Source organism: Melampsora larici-populina, assembly GCF_000204055.1.
Source record: "Melampsora larici-populina 98AG31 unplaced genomic scaffold MELLAscaffold_32, whole genome shotgun sequence".
NCBI lineage: Eukaryota > Fungi > Basidiomycota > Pucciniomycetes > Pucciniales > Melampsoraceae > Melampsora > Melampsora laricis-populina.
Window position 1 is genome coordinate 618929 of NW_006768796.1, and position 16106 is coordinate 635034.

Sequence of the window (16106 nt, forward strand, 5' to 3'; positions counted from 1 at the left end):
ACAGCACTTGAAACAAGATGATATGGTACAAGCATACCATATCACTCAATTGAGTTCTGGCCCCTGACTTCAAGTGCACTGCTGTGGACACCTGTTTTTTTGACCCCCTACATCCACAAAATCAGGATCGGGGGTCTGTTCCAGGGCTCGCAAAGTAGGTGGACCGTTGTGGATGCTCTTACCGCATGAAACGGAATCCTGGCATGAGAAGTAGCCTGTATTGGCACAAACAACGCTACTTTGGATTTTTTGATTTGTTCCTAAATAAACAGGTCTTGGAGGTAAAGAAAAGGATGATGGCAAATATTCATTACATATGAGCCAATTGCAAGCTCCCCCAAATCTGGTCTGGAACTTGGGCTACTGGGGAATCAAAAATGGGTCTGTTTTCATTTTTCAGCAGCGGCGAGCCGGCTCATAGCCTGTATTTCTCAGAAAGCGGTCAAAATAATTGATCTTCAACTACTCAAAAAGATAACTTCCCAGAAAGATAGAAAGGAGGTTGCAATTGGTACATATGTAATGTTCCCTTGCCATTTTCTTCTTTCTTTGTTGCAAGACATGGTTATTGAGAGACAAAAAGAACAAACAGATGTAGAGAATTTGGAGCAAATACAGCTCACTTCTCGCGCCAGGATTCCAGTTTATGCGGTAAGTCCCTCGCTGGGGCTCGGGCCTTTGGCAAGGGACTTTGTTAAGTTTGGTTCACAACTCGTTAGCATTATGTTTGCTGATTTCCCTCGAGTACCCTACAATATATACACATACACAGCACTTTCAAAACCTGTGATTCCAACCGTTTGACTACATATCTCACCGCTTATCATGTTCCCGCTGAACTGCTTTTTTTTGGTTGATCAAGGTTTGACAAATGATGATGAAGGTGAGGAATGGTGAAAGGGGATGGTGCTGTATGATGTGACTGTGCATACACGGGGCCAGCCGAGTACAGAGTACAGCCCGAGGGGAATCGGCAAACATAATGTGAACAAGTTGTGAACAAGATTCATGATTTGAGGAAATTTCAAACCCGGACACCAAAATTAAGCTCCATTGGGTTTCAAGCGAGTTGTTTCCCGCGGTGTAAAGAGGTTTTTGTTGTAGACTCACGTGACTTACACCACTGCGGCACAGACATCACGTGCTGCAGTCAACAAAACCCAGCTCCGCTGAGCTCCGAGATTCCACATCATTGTGGAATCTTATTCATGTTTTCTCAACTTACACTTGTTCTCATTCACTATAGGTACTTTAACATCATTGTGGAATCTTATTCATGTTTTCTCAACTTACACTTGTTCTCATTCACTATAGTTTTTTACAAATATCGACAATCTATTGACTTTTGCCAGAGGGCAAAAAAATGAAGACAGATTTTTAAAAAATAATTCATTGTGAATTACAGTCATTCGAGATTAGCTTGGCCAATCTCAATTTTTTTTTGCCAATACAGGCAGATTTATAAGCATAAAATATGCCTATATGAAATTGTGAGTTCGACTCACCCTGACCAACCAGATCATTCCACTGTTGTCTTCATACAATCAAACCTGTCCTCAATGCCATTCCCTAATCCTCACACCCTGGACAGGTTCGATGTATGAAGTAAACAGCAAAATGATCTGGTTGGTCAGGGTGAGTCAAACTCACAATTTCATATAGGCATATTTTATGCTTATAAATCTGCCTGTATTGGCAAAAAAAAAAAAATCAAGATTGGCCAAGCTAATCTTGAATGACTGTAGCTAGCCTGGCTGTAATATCCTTGAGCAAAATAAGCGTCTACAGGATCCCAATTTGGGTTCCAAGCTTCATCAGGATATTCTTCTTCATCAATCCCAAACTCCTCTACAAAGGCCAGTTTGTCATCAGAAACATCCCCCGCTTCCGCTTCCTCCTCCTACTCCTACTCCTCTTCCTGCTCCTCATCACTGACAGGCTCATCATAAACAGTCATCTTGATTTCATGTTGTTGACACAAGGATTTGAAATCTTCCACCTGCCTACAAGAAAAAAAGGCCTACGACCGAAAACATTAAGTTGATTGAAGTCAAACCTCTTCCAATGAAGCCAAAGTTTATCTCGAACTAATTGTTCTAAATGTTGAGATCTCAAACGCGTAGAGTCACCTAATGAGATCCACAAAAGGTTTTTTGAATGTTGAAAATCCCTTAGGAATTGGATATTTAGAAAGGTTGTGATTTCTAAGTGGGTCAATTTAGGTAGCTCAAATCAGAATGTATCCTTTGGGACAACTTCAGAAAATGCATGGCTCCAATTTTGAAGTTGATGACAAGGAATGTTGTCAAATTTGAGGGTTGCCAAGGTTGATTGAAAAAGTTGGACAAATTTGTGTAAGGCTGATACTGTGACTCGATCACAATCTACTAATGTTAATGCTTTCAATGAACTTTTCCATCTAAGTTGATTCCAACTTGAATCTAAACAATGTACTTCTTTGAAATTCAATTTAACAAGACGAGTCAGAGAAGCTAGATGAAATCCAAGTGGAGATTGACAAGCTGGTCCATCTTCTTGATCATATGAAGGCTCTGGATATGTAGCATCGATCCTATAACAAGTGAGGCTTTGAAGTTGGGAAAGGTTGGAGATGATATTTACTAAGAAGGCTTCTGTGTAAGAGCATTGATTGATAGGAGATGACAATAGCAAGAGATGAGTAAGTGAAGTAAGCTGAGAGATTGATGGAAATGATAACTTTGAGATTAGATCATCATGAGATGATCACAGTGTCATTTAGGCGCTTTTTGGTGGAAAACAACCGTGTAGGCGTAATTTGGACAGCACCTACATGGATTTCATGTGGGCTGCAAATAGCAATGACCTTTTTATATTGTACATCTTGTTTGGGGTCTGTAAATTTTGAGTAAAACTTTAAGGTCGTGAACCACCTTTAGAGGTGGTTCACGGTTTGGCAATCTTGTAATTGGCCTTAAGATTTTTAAGTCCTGTCCCTGAATTTCCAAAAGACAGGGAAAATTGAGCCAAAAAAAGAATTACTTCCATTCTTTGTTTTTTTTATTCCTGGATTCTGATGATTTTTGGTCAAGAAAGGACCTTGTTTTCTCATGTTTTTTTTCTCAATGTCTTACTCTTTCATTAACAAAAAGTCTGTACAAAAACACAAGAAAACAAAAAGGAAAGTGAAGCCAAAAAAAGAACGGTGGGGACTGTGTTCCTGAATTTACAAAGCTGTAAAACATAAGTTTACAGCATTTGTCACTTTGCAATCAAGCTTTTTAAGGATTGAGCAACCTTAAAAAGACTGATTGCGACTCAGAGACCACGTGGCTTGCTGTTCTCTTCTTGAACCACCCTTACACTTTAATCAGTTATCAAGGACTTAAGCAACTGCCTGCCAACAATAGCATCATTACTTGATCAAAAAGAAACGTTCAAAATCCTCAACTACATAGCGGCCTCATTCCCAAACGCCAGAGTCACAATTTGGTGGTACCCAGGCCACCAAGGTGTAAAAGGTAATGAGATCATAGACAAAGTAGCTAACAGCTTGGCAAAAAGAGACTTGCCAAGCACTTTCACGTCCAAACCAACCCTAGCAGGCTTCACATCGGCAATCACGCAGTGGTCCAAAGCTAACAAAAACAACTTGACCAACAACAAAATTAAACAATTAGGCCATGAACCAACACAAAAGAAACACCTCAAAGCTCTGAGCAATCTACAAAAACACGAGTGCACAACAAGCACACAGCTTAGATCAAATCGCATACAGCTGGACTCTTATCCCTTTAAACACCAGCAGTGATTTGATGCCCTCTGCAATTGTCAGGGAGGAGTCGAGACAATTGACCACTTCTTATTCATTTGCAACAGATACAAAAAACAACGTACAAAACTAACTGAAACAATAATGGAGCTTCAGATATCAGAATCCACAGATATCCTCAAGAATCCGAAAGCTTTTGAGTGTATCACCAAATATTCCAACTCAACCTGGCAATTCAAGAACCACTAGGTTTGGGCCAACATTACCAAAGAGGACACACCTCAAGACTCCCATATTCCATCCACCTGACCACTCATTTATTTGACTCACACTACCCTTTAGTGCCACCATATGTATCAAACAAACACTTGTAATACTTTATACAGCCAGCACGTGACCTTTTCCCCACTGGGGTTTTTACTGGAGCGGAGCACAAGTAGTTTAGAGTCCGTTCGGCTGCCTTCGACCTCGCAGGCGTAGACTTGCGAGGCGTCTACCTGCGGATCCGCAGGTAGACCTAGTCTGCCACAAAGCGTCTACCAGGGCTTGGTGTGTTCGGTACACTCGACTTCACTCGACTTGAAGTCGAGTTGACCTCGCAAGTTATGGGTTTTCTCTCTCCCTTTGCAAAATCTTTGCCCCCTCTTTGATTGATGCCTCCCTCGCGTTCACTCGTTTCTCATCGCCGTCAACGCATCCTTGTGATGGCCGCTATCGGTGCTGCCCACTTCTACATGAACCATATGTATCGAGAACCACCCATTCCTTGCAATACATCCATTCTCTCAGGCCAAGAATGGCTTGATGAGTTATTGCAGTCACCAAATCCTCGACGTTTCTATGATCAACTCGGCATGAAGCCACATGTCTTTCAAAAACTTGTGGGTGAGTTGGAAGGACGAGGTCTAATTGAAGACACTAGACATATGACTACGGGCGAGCAAGTGGCGATATTTCTATTCACAATCATCACCGGAAACTCGGTTCGAAAGATCGAAGAGAGATTTCAAAGATCGCCTGACACAGTTTCACAGTGTGTTGATCTTCTTGATACCTCCTTACAGGCACCTTGCTGATTTGTTGTTTGCTCACAGTGTTTTTCACAAAGTACTCTACGCAATCAATGATCACAAATTCTACCTCAGCTTGGTGAAGCTGCCAACTGTCCACACATCGCTTCCTTTGCATTTCCAACAAGATAAACAATTCATGCCTTACTTCAAAGACTGCATAGGGGCAATTGATGGTACACACCTTCCTGTGCATGTTTCCCCGGAGGATCAACCTCGTTTCCGTGATCGAAAATCAAACATCAGTCAAAATGTCCTTGTTGCTTGTAACTTCAACATGATGTTTCAATATGTAATGCCGGGGTATACTGGCACAATGCCTGACAGTTCAATGTGGGAAGATAGTTGTAGAAGATCCTTGGTCATACCTGAAGGCAAATTTTTCCTTGGAGATGCTGGCTTTGGCCTCAGTCGCAGCTGCTTGGTGCCCTACAGAAAGGTTTGATACCATCTACAGGAATGGGCCCGCTTGGAAGATAAAGAGTTTGTTTTATTTTATTCCTTTCACCATATGTGAATTTTATCTGATACTGCTTTACTTTATTTTTTGCATTCAGGCCTGCTAACAAGAAAGAGCTTTTCAACCTACGTCATTCAAGTGCTCGGATGGTTATTGAGCGTAATTTTGGAGTAAGCAAAAAAAGATTTGAGGTGATGAATCATGGGTCATACTATCCATTTAGGACTCAAGTGAGACTTGTTCCAGCAATGTGTGCAGTCCACAACTTTATAAGACTTGAAGATCATGGTGAACTTTCAGAAGAGTTTCCCGAGTTCAATAATCTTTTGGAAACGCCTCTCCCCAATCAGCAGTCCTCAGCATCTGAAGAAGAAAATTATCTAGGTCCGGATATGGAAGATCCAGAAGCAAGCCAATGGCGTGATCAAATTGCTACTCAGATGTGGGAGGATTATCAAAGGCAGAAAGAGACTGCAGCAAGGCAAGGGAGGAGAGGATAAGGTGGATATATTATTGTTCAGAAAACTATCATGTCTACATGTGTCTCACTTTTTTCAAAAAAACACTTTTCAATTATCTTTGAAAAAACAATCATTCAAACTTATTTGACAATAACAGTGAAATAATTTCCTTTGACCAAAACAAAGAGATGAAAGATGTTATAATTTTTCTACTTTTTAGCCATTTGCTTGAGCATTTCATGTAAAACTGTCCTGCCTAGTTCCTGGTCTTTGATGAACATATATCCATTAGCCATAGCTGGATGTTGAAGAAACATCGTGATTATCCTGGCCTTCACCAAAGCATCAATTTGAACATCACTCTCTATCTTTGCTATCGCATCAAGGCTGACTGAGTCCACAGTCGGGCGAGGTTGTTCAATTGTCGAATTCAAGCTGGAGATGATTTTGTCCCCAAATTCACCCAGCGCATCTACTCCATGCTGTTGTCGTGAATTGCTTCGCTTGGCAATTGGGGTTGAAGGGAGAGGATCATGATCCTCGATCTTTCTTTTGTTTGAAGATGCTTTGCGAATTGAATTTGTTTGTTGAGCTGGAGTGGAATGAGCTACAGGGGTCTCGCTCAGGCTTGCTTGAAGAGCAAGCTCCTGATCGATCATATCCTAGATGAATAAGTAAAAAAATGATGTCAATACATAGTTCAATGTACACATCTTCATCTACACACACACCTGCAAGCCTACATCATCTTCTCCTTCTTCTCGATCTTGAGTGAAATCATCAAAGTCGGGAATATTGTCAAAGTCGCCAAGATCGCTCGCTCGGAATGTGGGAATTGTACTGCTGACAGCTGGCTGAGATGGTTGAGTCGGATCGAATGTGTCTCTTGCTGATGCAATGATCTTGCCAACAAGGCTTTCCATTTTATCGAACAGCGGATAACGTGTGGTGGCCCATTTGGCTACACCTGGGTCATTTTCTACCAATCAATCCCACACATCTTGTGAGATATCCAGTGTTTGAGTCGCATGACACCACCCCATTTCACTAAGCTCGCTCAACCCTTTCACCGTACGGAAATCCCCTTTGATCTACAACAAAAAAAAGAGATCAGTACAATAATCAATCTACATTGGGTATCAAGAAATGGTATACCTTGGTGAACTTGTTGGAGCAATGTTTGTTGAAAGACAATCAAGACAGATAGGTCTGATTGATGGTCGAATGTAGGTTATAGAATGTCGTGAAGGTTTCTTTTCATAGTGCTGTCTGAGACTAGAGTCAAGCGTATCAATCTGTTGCACATCTTTCCGATTGGACGTTATAGTTCAACAACCCCAATAGATTTTGTAACGGTCGCTTCAAAGATATATATGTGTTTCCCTCTCGTCTTACTCTCTTTTCCTTATCTGTTGGAAAGAGAGTAAGTACCTCACCTTCTTTTATGTAGTAGCATATTTTGCTAACAATTGTTGTGTTAGACTCTGATAGATCAACTTCTTTACGAGCTTTATAAGCTTATTTAACTTCTCACTTTTCCTTTAACCTTTCCTCCATAAAACTTAGGTACAATACTTTCATCAGACGGTTGTTTCTTCTTGATCAAGTTGTTCACTTCCTACTTTCTTTTCTTATCTCGTTTTAGGTTAGTTTCCCCAGGTCTGCATACCTGCGTGTTGGAGAGGAGTGCTAAACGTAGAGCACTGTTTTGTTACACTACACAAAATGTCATCTTTACCGGGCAGTAAAGAAAACTACTGACATAGAAAAGTCCTGAGGCAACAGGAAGAGAGCTAAAAATCTGAAAAAATATGCACCTTGTTCCTAGATGTTGGGGCGTCATGAAGAGTATTTTTTTGTATTTTACACACAGATATTGGTTAATGTACTAACAATAAAGGCTGAGAATCATCAAAAACCCACCTGTAACAATACCTGAAATTTGGCCCTTGACTTTGAAGACAGGATTTTGGAATCTTCAAACATCAATAACTTTTGCAGCTCTGAATCAAATCACTCGATTTGAAGTGCATTAAAAAGGTGAGCCTTTCCTCTACATTTTTCATTGAGACATCACATCTGTAGCTGGTCTAAAAATGATCCTACAGAGCAATTCATGCAGAACTGTTTGAACATATGTAGAGTGTTTAAATGACTAGATGGCACCTTACTAACATTATGAAGTGTGAAGGAGAATAGTTCAGCTTTTGAACGAACCAAAAATCGAGTTATTTGGAGCAGAATTGCAAAAGTTATTGAAGTTTTTAGACCACAAAATATTGTCTTCATACTCATGACCCAAATTTCAGGTATTGTTACATGTGAGTTTTTGATGATTTTCAGCGTTTATTGTTAGTACATAAACCAATATCTGCGTGTAAAATACAAAAAAATACTCATCATGACGCCCCAACATCTAGGAACAAGGTGCATATTTTTTCAGATTTTTAGCTCTCTTCCTGTTGCCTCAGGACTTTTCTATGTCAGTAGTTTTCTTTACCGCCGGGTAAAGATTACATTTGGTGTAGTGTTAGGTTAGTTAGAAATACAATTCTTATCTGTTGGAAAGAGAACTCCGATAGATCAACTTCTTTACGAGCTTTATAAGCTTATTTAACTTCTCACTTTTCCTTTAACCTTTCCTCCATAAAACTTAGGTTAGTTTCCCCAGGTCTGCATACCTGCGTGTTGGAGAGGAGTGCTAAACGTAGAGCACTGTTTTGTTAGGTTAGTTTCCCCAGGTCTGCGTACCTGCGTGTTGGAGAGGAGTGCTAAACGTAGAGCACTGTTTTGTTAGGTTCACCGTCATCTCAGCCATTCACATGGTAGCGAGAGAGTCAAAATCGATCCGATAAATCTTTTTCACCTCATTATATGAGCGACGACGAACGAATCCTATCTATAGCTCAATTATTTGCTACTCCTACTCCATCAATTTCATCTAACTCTGAAGATTTTCAATCGACTTCTGAACAGTCCATTGGTGATCAAACCTTCATCAATACTTTGATCCCAGTCATGTCAACTTCCTTACCACCTGCTGGTAGTACCATCACAACTACCACAATCCCATCAGCATTTGGTAGTAGACGATTTCAAATAGCGTCTTCTATGGTTAATACGCTGTCGAAGATATTGGTTACCGAAAAACTCACTGATACCAACTATCCAAACTGGTCATCTGAGATTTATAATGGAATTAAATCACTATCACTCGTTCCCTTCTTATTATCTGATAAGGACGAAACCCCTATCGACGCCGAATCTATCCTGTTCAGTGAAGTCGTAAGAGACTGTTTAACAACCTGGATTATATCAAAGTTTGATCAACCGAACAGAAACAGATTCGAACCAGCTATAACTGTTGAAAATGAAGCTGGTTCGACTGTTGAATCTACACCTAGCAAACTCTGGTTCAAGATTCGAGACCACCATTCCCCAAGGACACCAGCTCACCAGATGTTATTGAGACGCACTTTATTTAATCTCAAACAAGGATCTCAAACCCTACCCGTTCACATGGATGATTTGCATCGAGCTTACACTGCTTATACTAGCTCCGGTGGAAAGATAGGAAGTGTTGAAGCCGGCCAACAACTCTTAATGTCCCTCAACTCTGATTGGATGAAGGTCGCTGAGGACATCGCCGATAATAATACATTTGAATATGATTCAGTGGTCACCGCATTAAATGTTCGAATCACAAACCGCGCTATGCTTCATCCGACCGCCACCACCATCCCTATCATCGAATCTAGTGCTGTCAGTCCTATGCGAAGACGAGAACGCTTTGTACAAACTAGATGCTCTCCAAAGAAATGTGTGTCTTTGACTCATACTCAAGCGGAGTGTATTCGTGATCCTAGAAACATTGACAAGTATAATGCATGGGTCAACGCAAAGAAGGCAAAGGGTGAATGGGTAGAGCAAAATCCGTCTACTTCTCTAGCTACTTCCGCTACTCCTGTCACTTCCTCACCATCTGCTTCGTTCACCACGTTTAAGTCAGATCTGCCGTCATTATCATCTCTTCAAGAAGCATTAGAACGAGCAGAATTCTCGGCTAGTGCAAGTGCGGTCCATATTGTTGATCCCAAAACCAATATTGAGAATGAACACTTCGGAATTGTTGATAGCGGCACAACACACCACATGTTTAAATCAGCAAGCTATTTCAACAAAAGCTCATTCATTCATCTTTCAACTGCTGACCAACAACAAGTAGGATTGGCGGGTGGTACATCAACACTTGAAATCTTAGGAAGAGGCGATGTTACTATCATTGGACCTACCGGTGACGCAATTACTCTCACAGAATGTCTTTTCGTTCCTTCTCTCAAGCAAAATTTAATTGCTGGTGGAAGACTCTTTTACAAAGGATGGATCACCACGCGTAGAGAGGATGGATCGTTTATAATTCAACGAAATGACGTTACAGCTTTCACCGGAAGAATCCACCCAATTTCGATGTTACTGCAGCTCAACGCGGTGCGTACTATCTCATCTGATTCTACTCCGAACACATCGTCAGCTACAGACAACATTACTGAAAACCTCCAACTATTGCATCATAAACTAGGTCATCCAAACTTCAGATATTTAAAACAAATGATCAAGGGGGATGTAGTGCTGGGAATTCCTTTGGCTCTATCTAAAATTGTTCTGCCTATTTCATTACCATGCAATTCATGTGACCTTTCTAAAGCACATTGACAACCTCATTCTCAGACTCGTACCAGATCCATGCACCCATTAGACAACATCCATATTGATTTGAGTGGTATTATGAGAACTCCGGCTTTATGCAGAAGTCTTTACTTTATTCTTTTCACCGATGATCATACATCTTATTGTCATATAACTGGTCTAAAGTCAAAGGAAAAGGAGGAGGTCCATAGCGCTATTCACACGTACATTTCCCTTGTTGAACGCCAATGTGATAGAAAAATCAAACGGCTTACTCTTGACGGTGGAGGCAAATTTCTCAATGATGTCCTTCTGCCATTTTGTCAACAAAACGGTATCTACCTGTGAGTCACGGCCGCTTATACACCTGAGGAAAATGGGGTGGCAGAGCGTTCCATGAGAACAATAGTCTTGAAGGGTAGATCCATGCTGACTGAGGCTAATTTGCCGATACGTTTCTGGATGGAATCAGTAAAAAGTGCAGTTTTTCTGAATAATCGAACCACCACCACTACCCTTCCTAAGAACAAGACCCCGTTTGAACTGTGGTATGGAAGGAAGCCCGACGTATCTCATATCAAAGCGTTTGGATGTTTAACTTATGTCCTTATCCGCAAACCTGAGCGAGAAGGCAAGTATGGACCAACATCAGAACACGGCATACTCGTCGGTCATACGGAGCACAACCGCAACTACCGCGTCTTCATGCTCCATAACTCCAAAATCACTATCACCCATGATGCGTCTTTCCGGGAGGATATTTATCCATTTTCTCGTTTACCGGCGTTTGACATATTCACAGCTGACGGAGAGGACGTTCATGAATTACCCCTCGTCGTTAAGCCAACATCTCTAATTGAAAACGCTCTGAATGACGACGGTGATGAACAGGAAGTGATCATTGAATACAATCAGGTCGTCCCAGATTTACCCGATTTACCTGTTATCGCACCACCTCCACCACCTGCTCTTCCTCGCCGTACGACTCGTGAAATTAGGCCTGTTGATAGATACGTGCCTCATTCAACTTCAACGAGCATGGCTTTTTGGGAGGACGATTGCTTTGTACCTGTGGGCGACATCTGCGCTTACGCTTTTGCAGTGGAGTCCACCGTTAGGCTATTATCCGAGCCTGGTAGCTACAAACAAGCAATGAAGAGTGCTAGTCGTGATGAATGGGTGAAGTCATGTGCAAAAGAAATGGATAACATGTCGAGGAAGGGGGTTTGGATGCTTGTAGACCGACCACTGGATGCACCGGTGGTAGGTTCACGTTGGCATTTCAAAATTAAACACCAACCTGACGGCTCGATTCGCAAACATAAAGCACGAATTGTTGCGAAGGGCTTTACCCAAACCTTCGGCGTTGATTACGATCAGACTTACGCGCCGACTGGCAAACCTGCTTCTTACCGTATCTTGGTAGCTATTGCAGCATTTTTTGGATGGGACATTCATTCCATGGATGCCGTGGCGGCCTTCCTAAACTCTCACCTTAAAGAAAAAGTTTATATGGAGCAGCCAGAGGGATTTGTTAAACCTGGTGAAGAAGGAAAAGTCTGTCTATTATTGCAAGCCCTTTACGGATTGAAGCAGTCCGCCCACGAGTGGAATGAGGAGTTTCGTCAAAAGTTAATCAAAGCCGGTTTCAAACAAGCAGAAGGTGATGAATGCGTGTACATCAGAAGAAGATCCAGCTTAGATATTATTATTTTCTACTTGCACGTCGACGATATGGCGATTACAGGCACTCAAGATTTTATTCCCGTCTTCAAGAAGGAGGTTATGTCTTTCTGGGAAATGGAGGATTTAGGCTTAGCTACGTGTGTTGTTGGGATTGAAACTATGAAGCTATCAACTCACCATTATGCCATTCATCAGCGCTCAATGTCCGAAGCTCTCTTAGTGCGTTTCAATTTAGCTGATTGTAAACCGGCATCAACGCCAGTTCAAGGAGGTCTGAAGTTACTCAAATCTACTGAAGAGGAGGCTGCTGAATTCGCAAAATTGAATCTCCCTTATCGGTCCGGTGTTGGTAGCCTAATGTATATCTCTCAATGTACCAGGCCAGACATCTCTTATGCCGTGGGCGTACTGTCGCAGCACCTTGATACTCCTTGTCAGCGTCACTGGGACGCCTTCCGTCATGTCCTAAAATACTTGCAAGGTACGCTAAATCTTGGCATCCACTATCACATCGAGGACAACCGCCTTTTTCGAATGCAATCTAGCTGGAGCGTGCCAGTAACAAATGTGGACTCTGATTGGGCCGGATGCAAAAGTTCAAGACGGTCAACTACTGGCTACATCACGACACTTTTTGGTGGCGCTATCTCTTGGCGCTCACCGTTGCAGCAGACAGTGGCGTTATCATCCACGGAGGCGGAATATCGGGCAACAACTGAAGCGGGTCAAGAGGTACAGTGGTTGCGAACATTACTCAGGGATGTAGGTTTTGAATGGGATGGTCCAGTTAGTATCAATTGTGATAATCTAGGAGCCATCGACCTGTCGTCAAATGCAGTAAATCATGGTCGAACAAAGCATATAGACATCGAGCATCACTGGATACGCGAACAAATTAAGCAGAATAGAATCACTTTATCCTATTGCAAATCTGAAGATACGACTGCTGATTTATTAACGAAGCCATTACATCCTGGGCCATTTTGGAGTCATATAAAAGGTATAGGAGTCAAGAGGTGTCTTTAGCGTGTCTTGATTGAGGGGGTGTGTTGAAAGACAATCAAGACAGATAGGTCTGATTGATGGTCGAATGTAGGTTATAGAATGTCGTGAAGGTTTCTTTTCATAGTGCTGTCTGAGACTAGAGTCACGCGTATCAATCTGTTGCACATCTTTCCGATTGGACGTTATAGTTCAACAACCCCAATAGATTTTGTAACAGTCGCTTCAAAGATATATATGTGTTTCCCTCTCGTCTTACTCTCTTTTCCTTATCTGTTGGAAAGAGAGTAAGTACCTCACCTTCTTTTATGTAGTAGCATATTTTGCTAACAATTGTTGTGTTAGACTCCGATAGATCAACTTCTTTACGAGCTTTATAAGCTTATTTAACTTCTCACTTTTCCTTTAACCTTTCCTCCATAAAACTTAGGTACAATACTTTCATCAGACTGTTGTTTCTTCTTGATCAAGTTGTTCACTTCCTACTTTCTTTTCTTATCTCGTTTTAGGTTAGTTTCCCCAGGTCTGCATACCTGCGTGTTGGAGAGGAGTGCTAAACGTAGAGCACTGTTTTGTTAGGTTAGTTAGAAATACAATTCTTATCTGTTGGAAAGAGAACTCCGATAGATCAACTTCTTTACAAGCTTTATAAGCTTATTTAACTTCTCACTTTTCCTTTAACCTTTCCTCCATAAAACTTAGGTTAGTTTCCCCAGGTCTGCATACCTGCGTGTTGGAGAGGAGTGCTAAACGTGGAGCACTGTTTTGTTAGGTTAGTTTCCCCAGGTCTGCATACCTGCGTGTTGGAGAGGAGTGCTAAACGCAGAGCACTGTTTTGTTAGGTTCACCGTCATCTCAGCCATTCACAATGTTCATCGTTCTTTACAGGACTCCCACGTGGCTCGCTGCCTTCAAGCATCTCTGCACATGCAATCCAAGTTGCATTCTTCCAACCTGACTCGGCCATCCGTCCGGCCTGCTTCTCGGCAAGCAAGAAGTCAATCATGGCTTCCTCGTTCTCTTCGGTCCACTTTGCCTTCAACTTGGGGGGATTCTTCGTTGTTTTAGGAGGCATATCGAGTTGAACCAAAAGGCACTTATTAATGATACTTTTCAAGTTTTTCAGTGCGATTTTTTCGCCATGTACATACTCGTGGTTTCAAGTCTATGGGACTAGCCAGGTCAACCTGCGAGATTTGACCAAAACGTCGAACCTGGCAGGTCGACAAATTTGGCTGGCCGACCTCGAGGTAGACGCCTCAAAGGTCGACCGCGGCTTCTGTACCGAACAGCAGAACTTCAAGCGTACGCTTCAAACTGCCTCGAAGCGTACGCCTGAGGTTTTGGCTGGGTCAACCTGCGAGGTCGGAGGCAACCAAACGGACTCTTAGTGCCTGATAGCCTACGGCTCAGGAAGCACTTAAAACAATGCATTAAAAAAAAGTTGGTCACAAGAAATCCGGCTGGATGTGGCTTCCTCTGGCTTCCTAGAATCCGCCCGTATCCACGTCGGGCACGGACCACCTTACCTTTGCTTTGTTTCTGATGTTGAGGGATGCGAGTAGGGCTATGACCCGGCCCCGGGGCACCGCCCGGCCCTGGAAAGGGCCGGCTGCATCTTCAAGCAGACCAGGGCCTGTATTGGAGGGATAGGACCGAAAACGCCAGGGCCGGCGCCCTGAGGGCCCGGGCCCTCGACGGGGCTCCTGGTACTCCGTAGGGCGACCTTAGATGACCCGGGGTGTGTACCGCTTGCCTCCAAGAAGTCATCGGGCAGGCTCGTGCGGTCGGTGGCAGGGCCGGGTCATAGCCCTAGATGTGAGCAAACACCAACACCCAATAAGAATTTTCAGCGTTCCACCACTTTCATTCCTCATCGACATCGACATGGCAATCTCAATTTCCGAAGCGTCTCAAAGCGTAACCGCTCAACCATTCGAACGATTGAAAACAACATCACTGGCTACCAATACCCTCATTATCACTTCTTTACCATCAGCTTTTTATCATCCATCTTTTCAAACGAGCTTGCGTGCACATTTTGCTAGTTATGGACCTTTAGCTGCTTGGATCTCTTTAGCTAGTCTCGGTCGTATCTTGGTGGTCTATCACGGCAGTTCATCGTCTGATGATGGGTCTAACTCTGCCCGTCGAGCAAAACGTGAGATGGATCGATTTGTAATAGAAGCGGGCGGAGGGATAGCTCGACTTACCGAAGAAGAACCTGGTGTGCGTAGAGCGGCGGAAGAGGTTGATCCGCAGACGGCTTCGGAAAAGGAGCTTGAAGAGCTTGTTAAAAATTTACCCAAGTATTTTGTTCTATCTTGTTAGAATCAAAGTTAGAAACTCATCAACTAACCCAATCTATTTTTTATCGTGTAGAACGATTTTCCGGGTTTATTTCGGCCCATCGACTCCTACCACTCCATCTGCCCCCATTACAATCTATCCCAATCCCGATGGCTCACAGGAAAATTCGACTTTGTCAGATGATTGTAAACTCAAGCCACCAGTCTCCGATAAAAACTTTTTAATATCGCCTCCTGGATCACCACCAGTAGGATGGGAACAAATTGAGGAAGATGCACCCAACACAGCAAGTTTAGCGGAAGACCTTTGTCAACGGTTGCGTTTCTTAAGTGTCGGTGACAATGAAGATGCTGAAAATGAAGATGAAGAGGAAGAGGAAGAGGTTGAAGGCAAAGAAGGTGATATTGTGATAATCGCACCTTCACCTAGCTCTTTCTTACCTACTCTTAAGGTGCAACAGAGTGGTCCACGAGGAGAGCGACCTGGAATGGGAATTGGGATGGTTAAGGCTACCATAGATAGCATGCTCGGTGCTGTAAAGACTGAACGGATTACACCTACCGCTCGACCTGCTCTTGCTTGATTTCTTTTGCTCTTCACTTTCTTTGTACAATCATCCTCGAATAAACCTATGCACTTGTCTAGATAGACTTGTCTTTTTCTCGAATTTTAAAGTGAAA

General features: G+C 42.6%; 1 protein-coding gene across 1 annotated transcript; it reads left to right on the top strand.

Annotated features, from left to right (window-relative positions):
* Positions 1 to 15003: 15003 nt before the first annotated feature.
* On the top strand, positions 15004 to 16009 carry MELLADRAFT_89746 (uncharacterized protein; the record flags this gene model as incomplete). The annotated part of the gene is made up of 2 exons (XM_007412662.1): positions 15004 to 15425; positions 15499 to 16009. The coding sequence occupies 2 exons, from the start codon at positions 15004 to 15006 to the stop codon at positions 16007 to 16009; spliced, it is 933 nt and encodes a 310-aa protein (XP_007412724.1).
* Between the last annotated feature and the right edge of the window lie 97 nt (positions 16010 to 16106).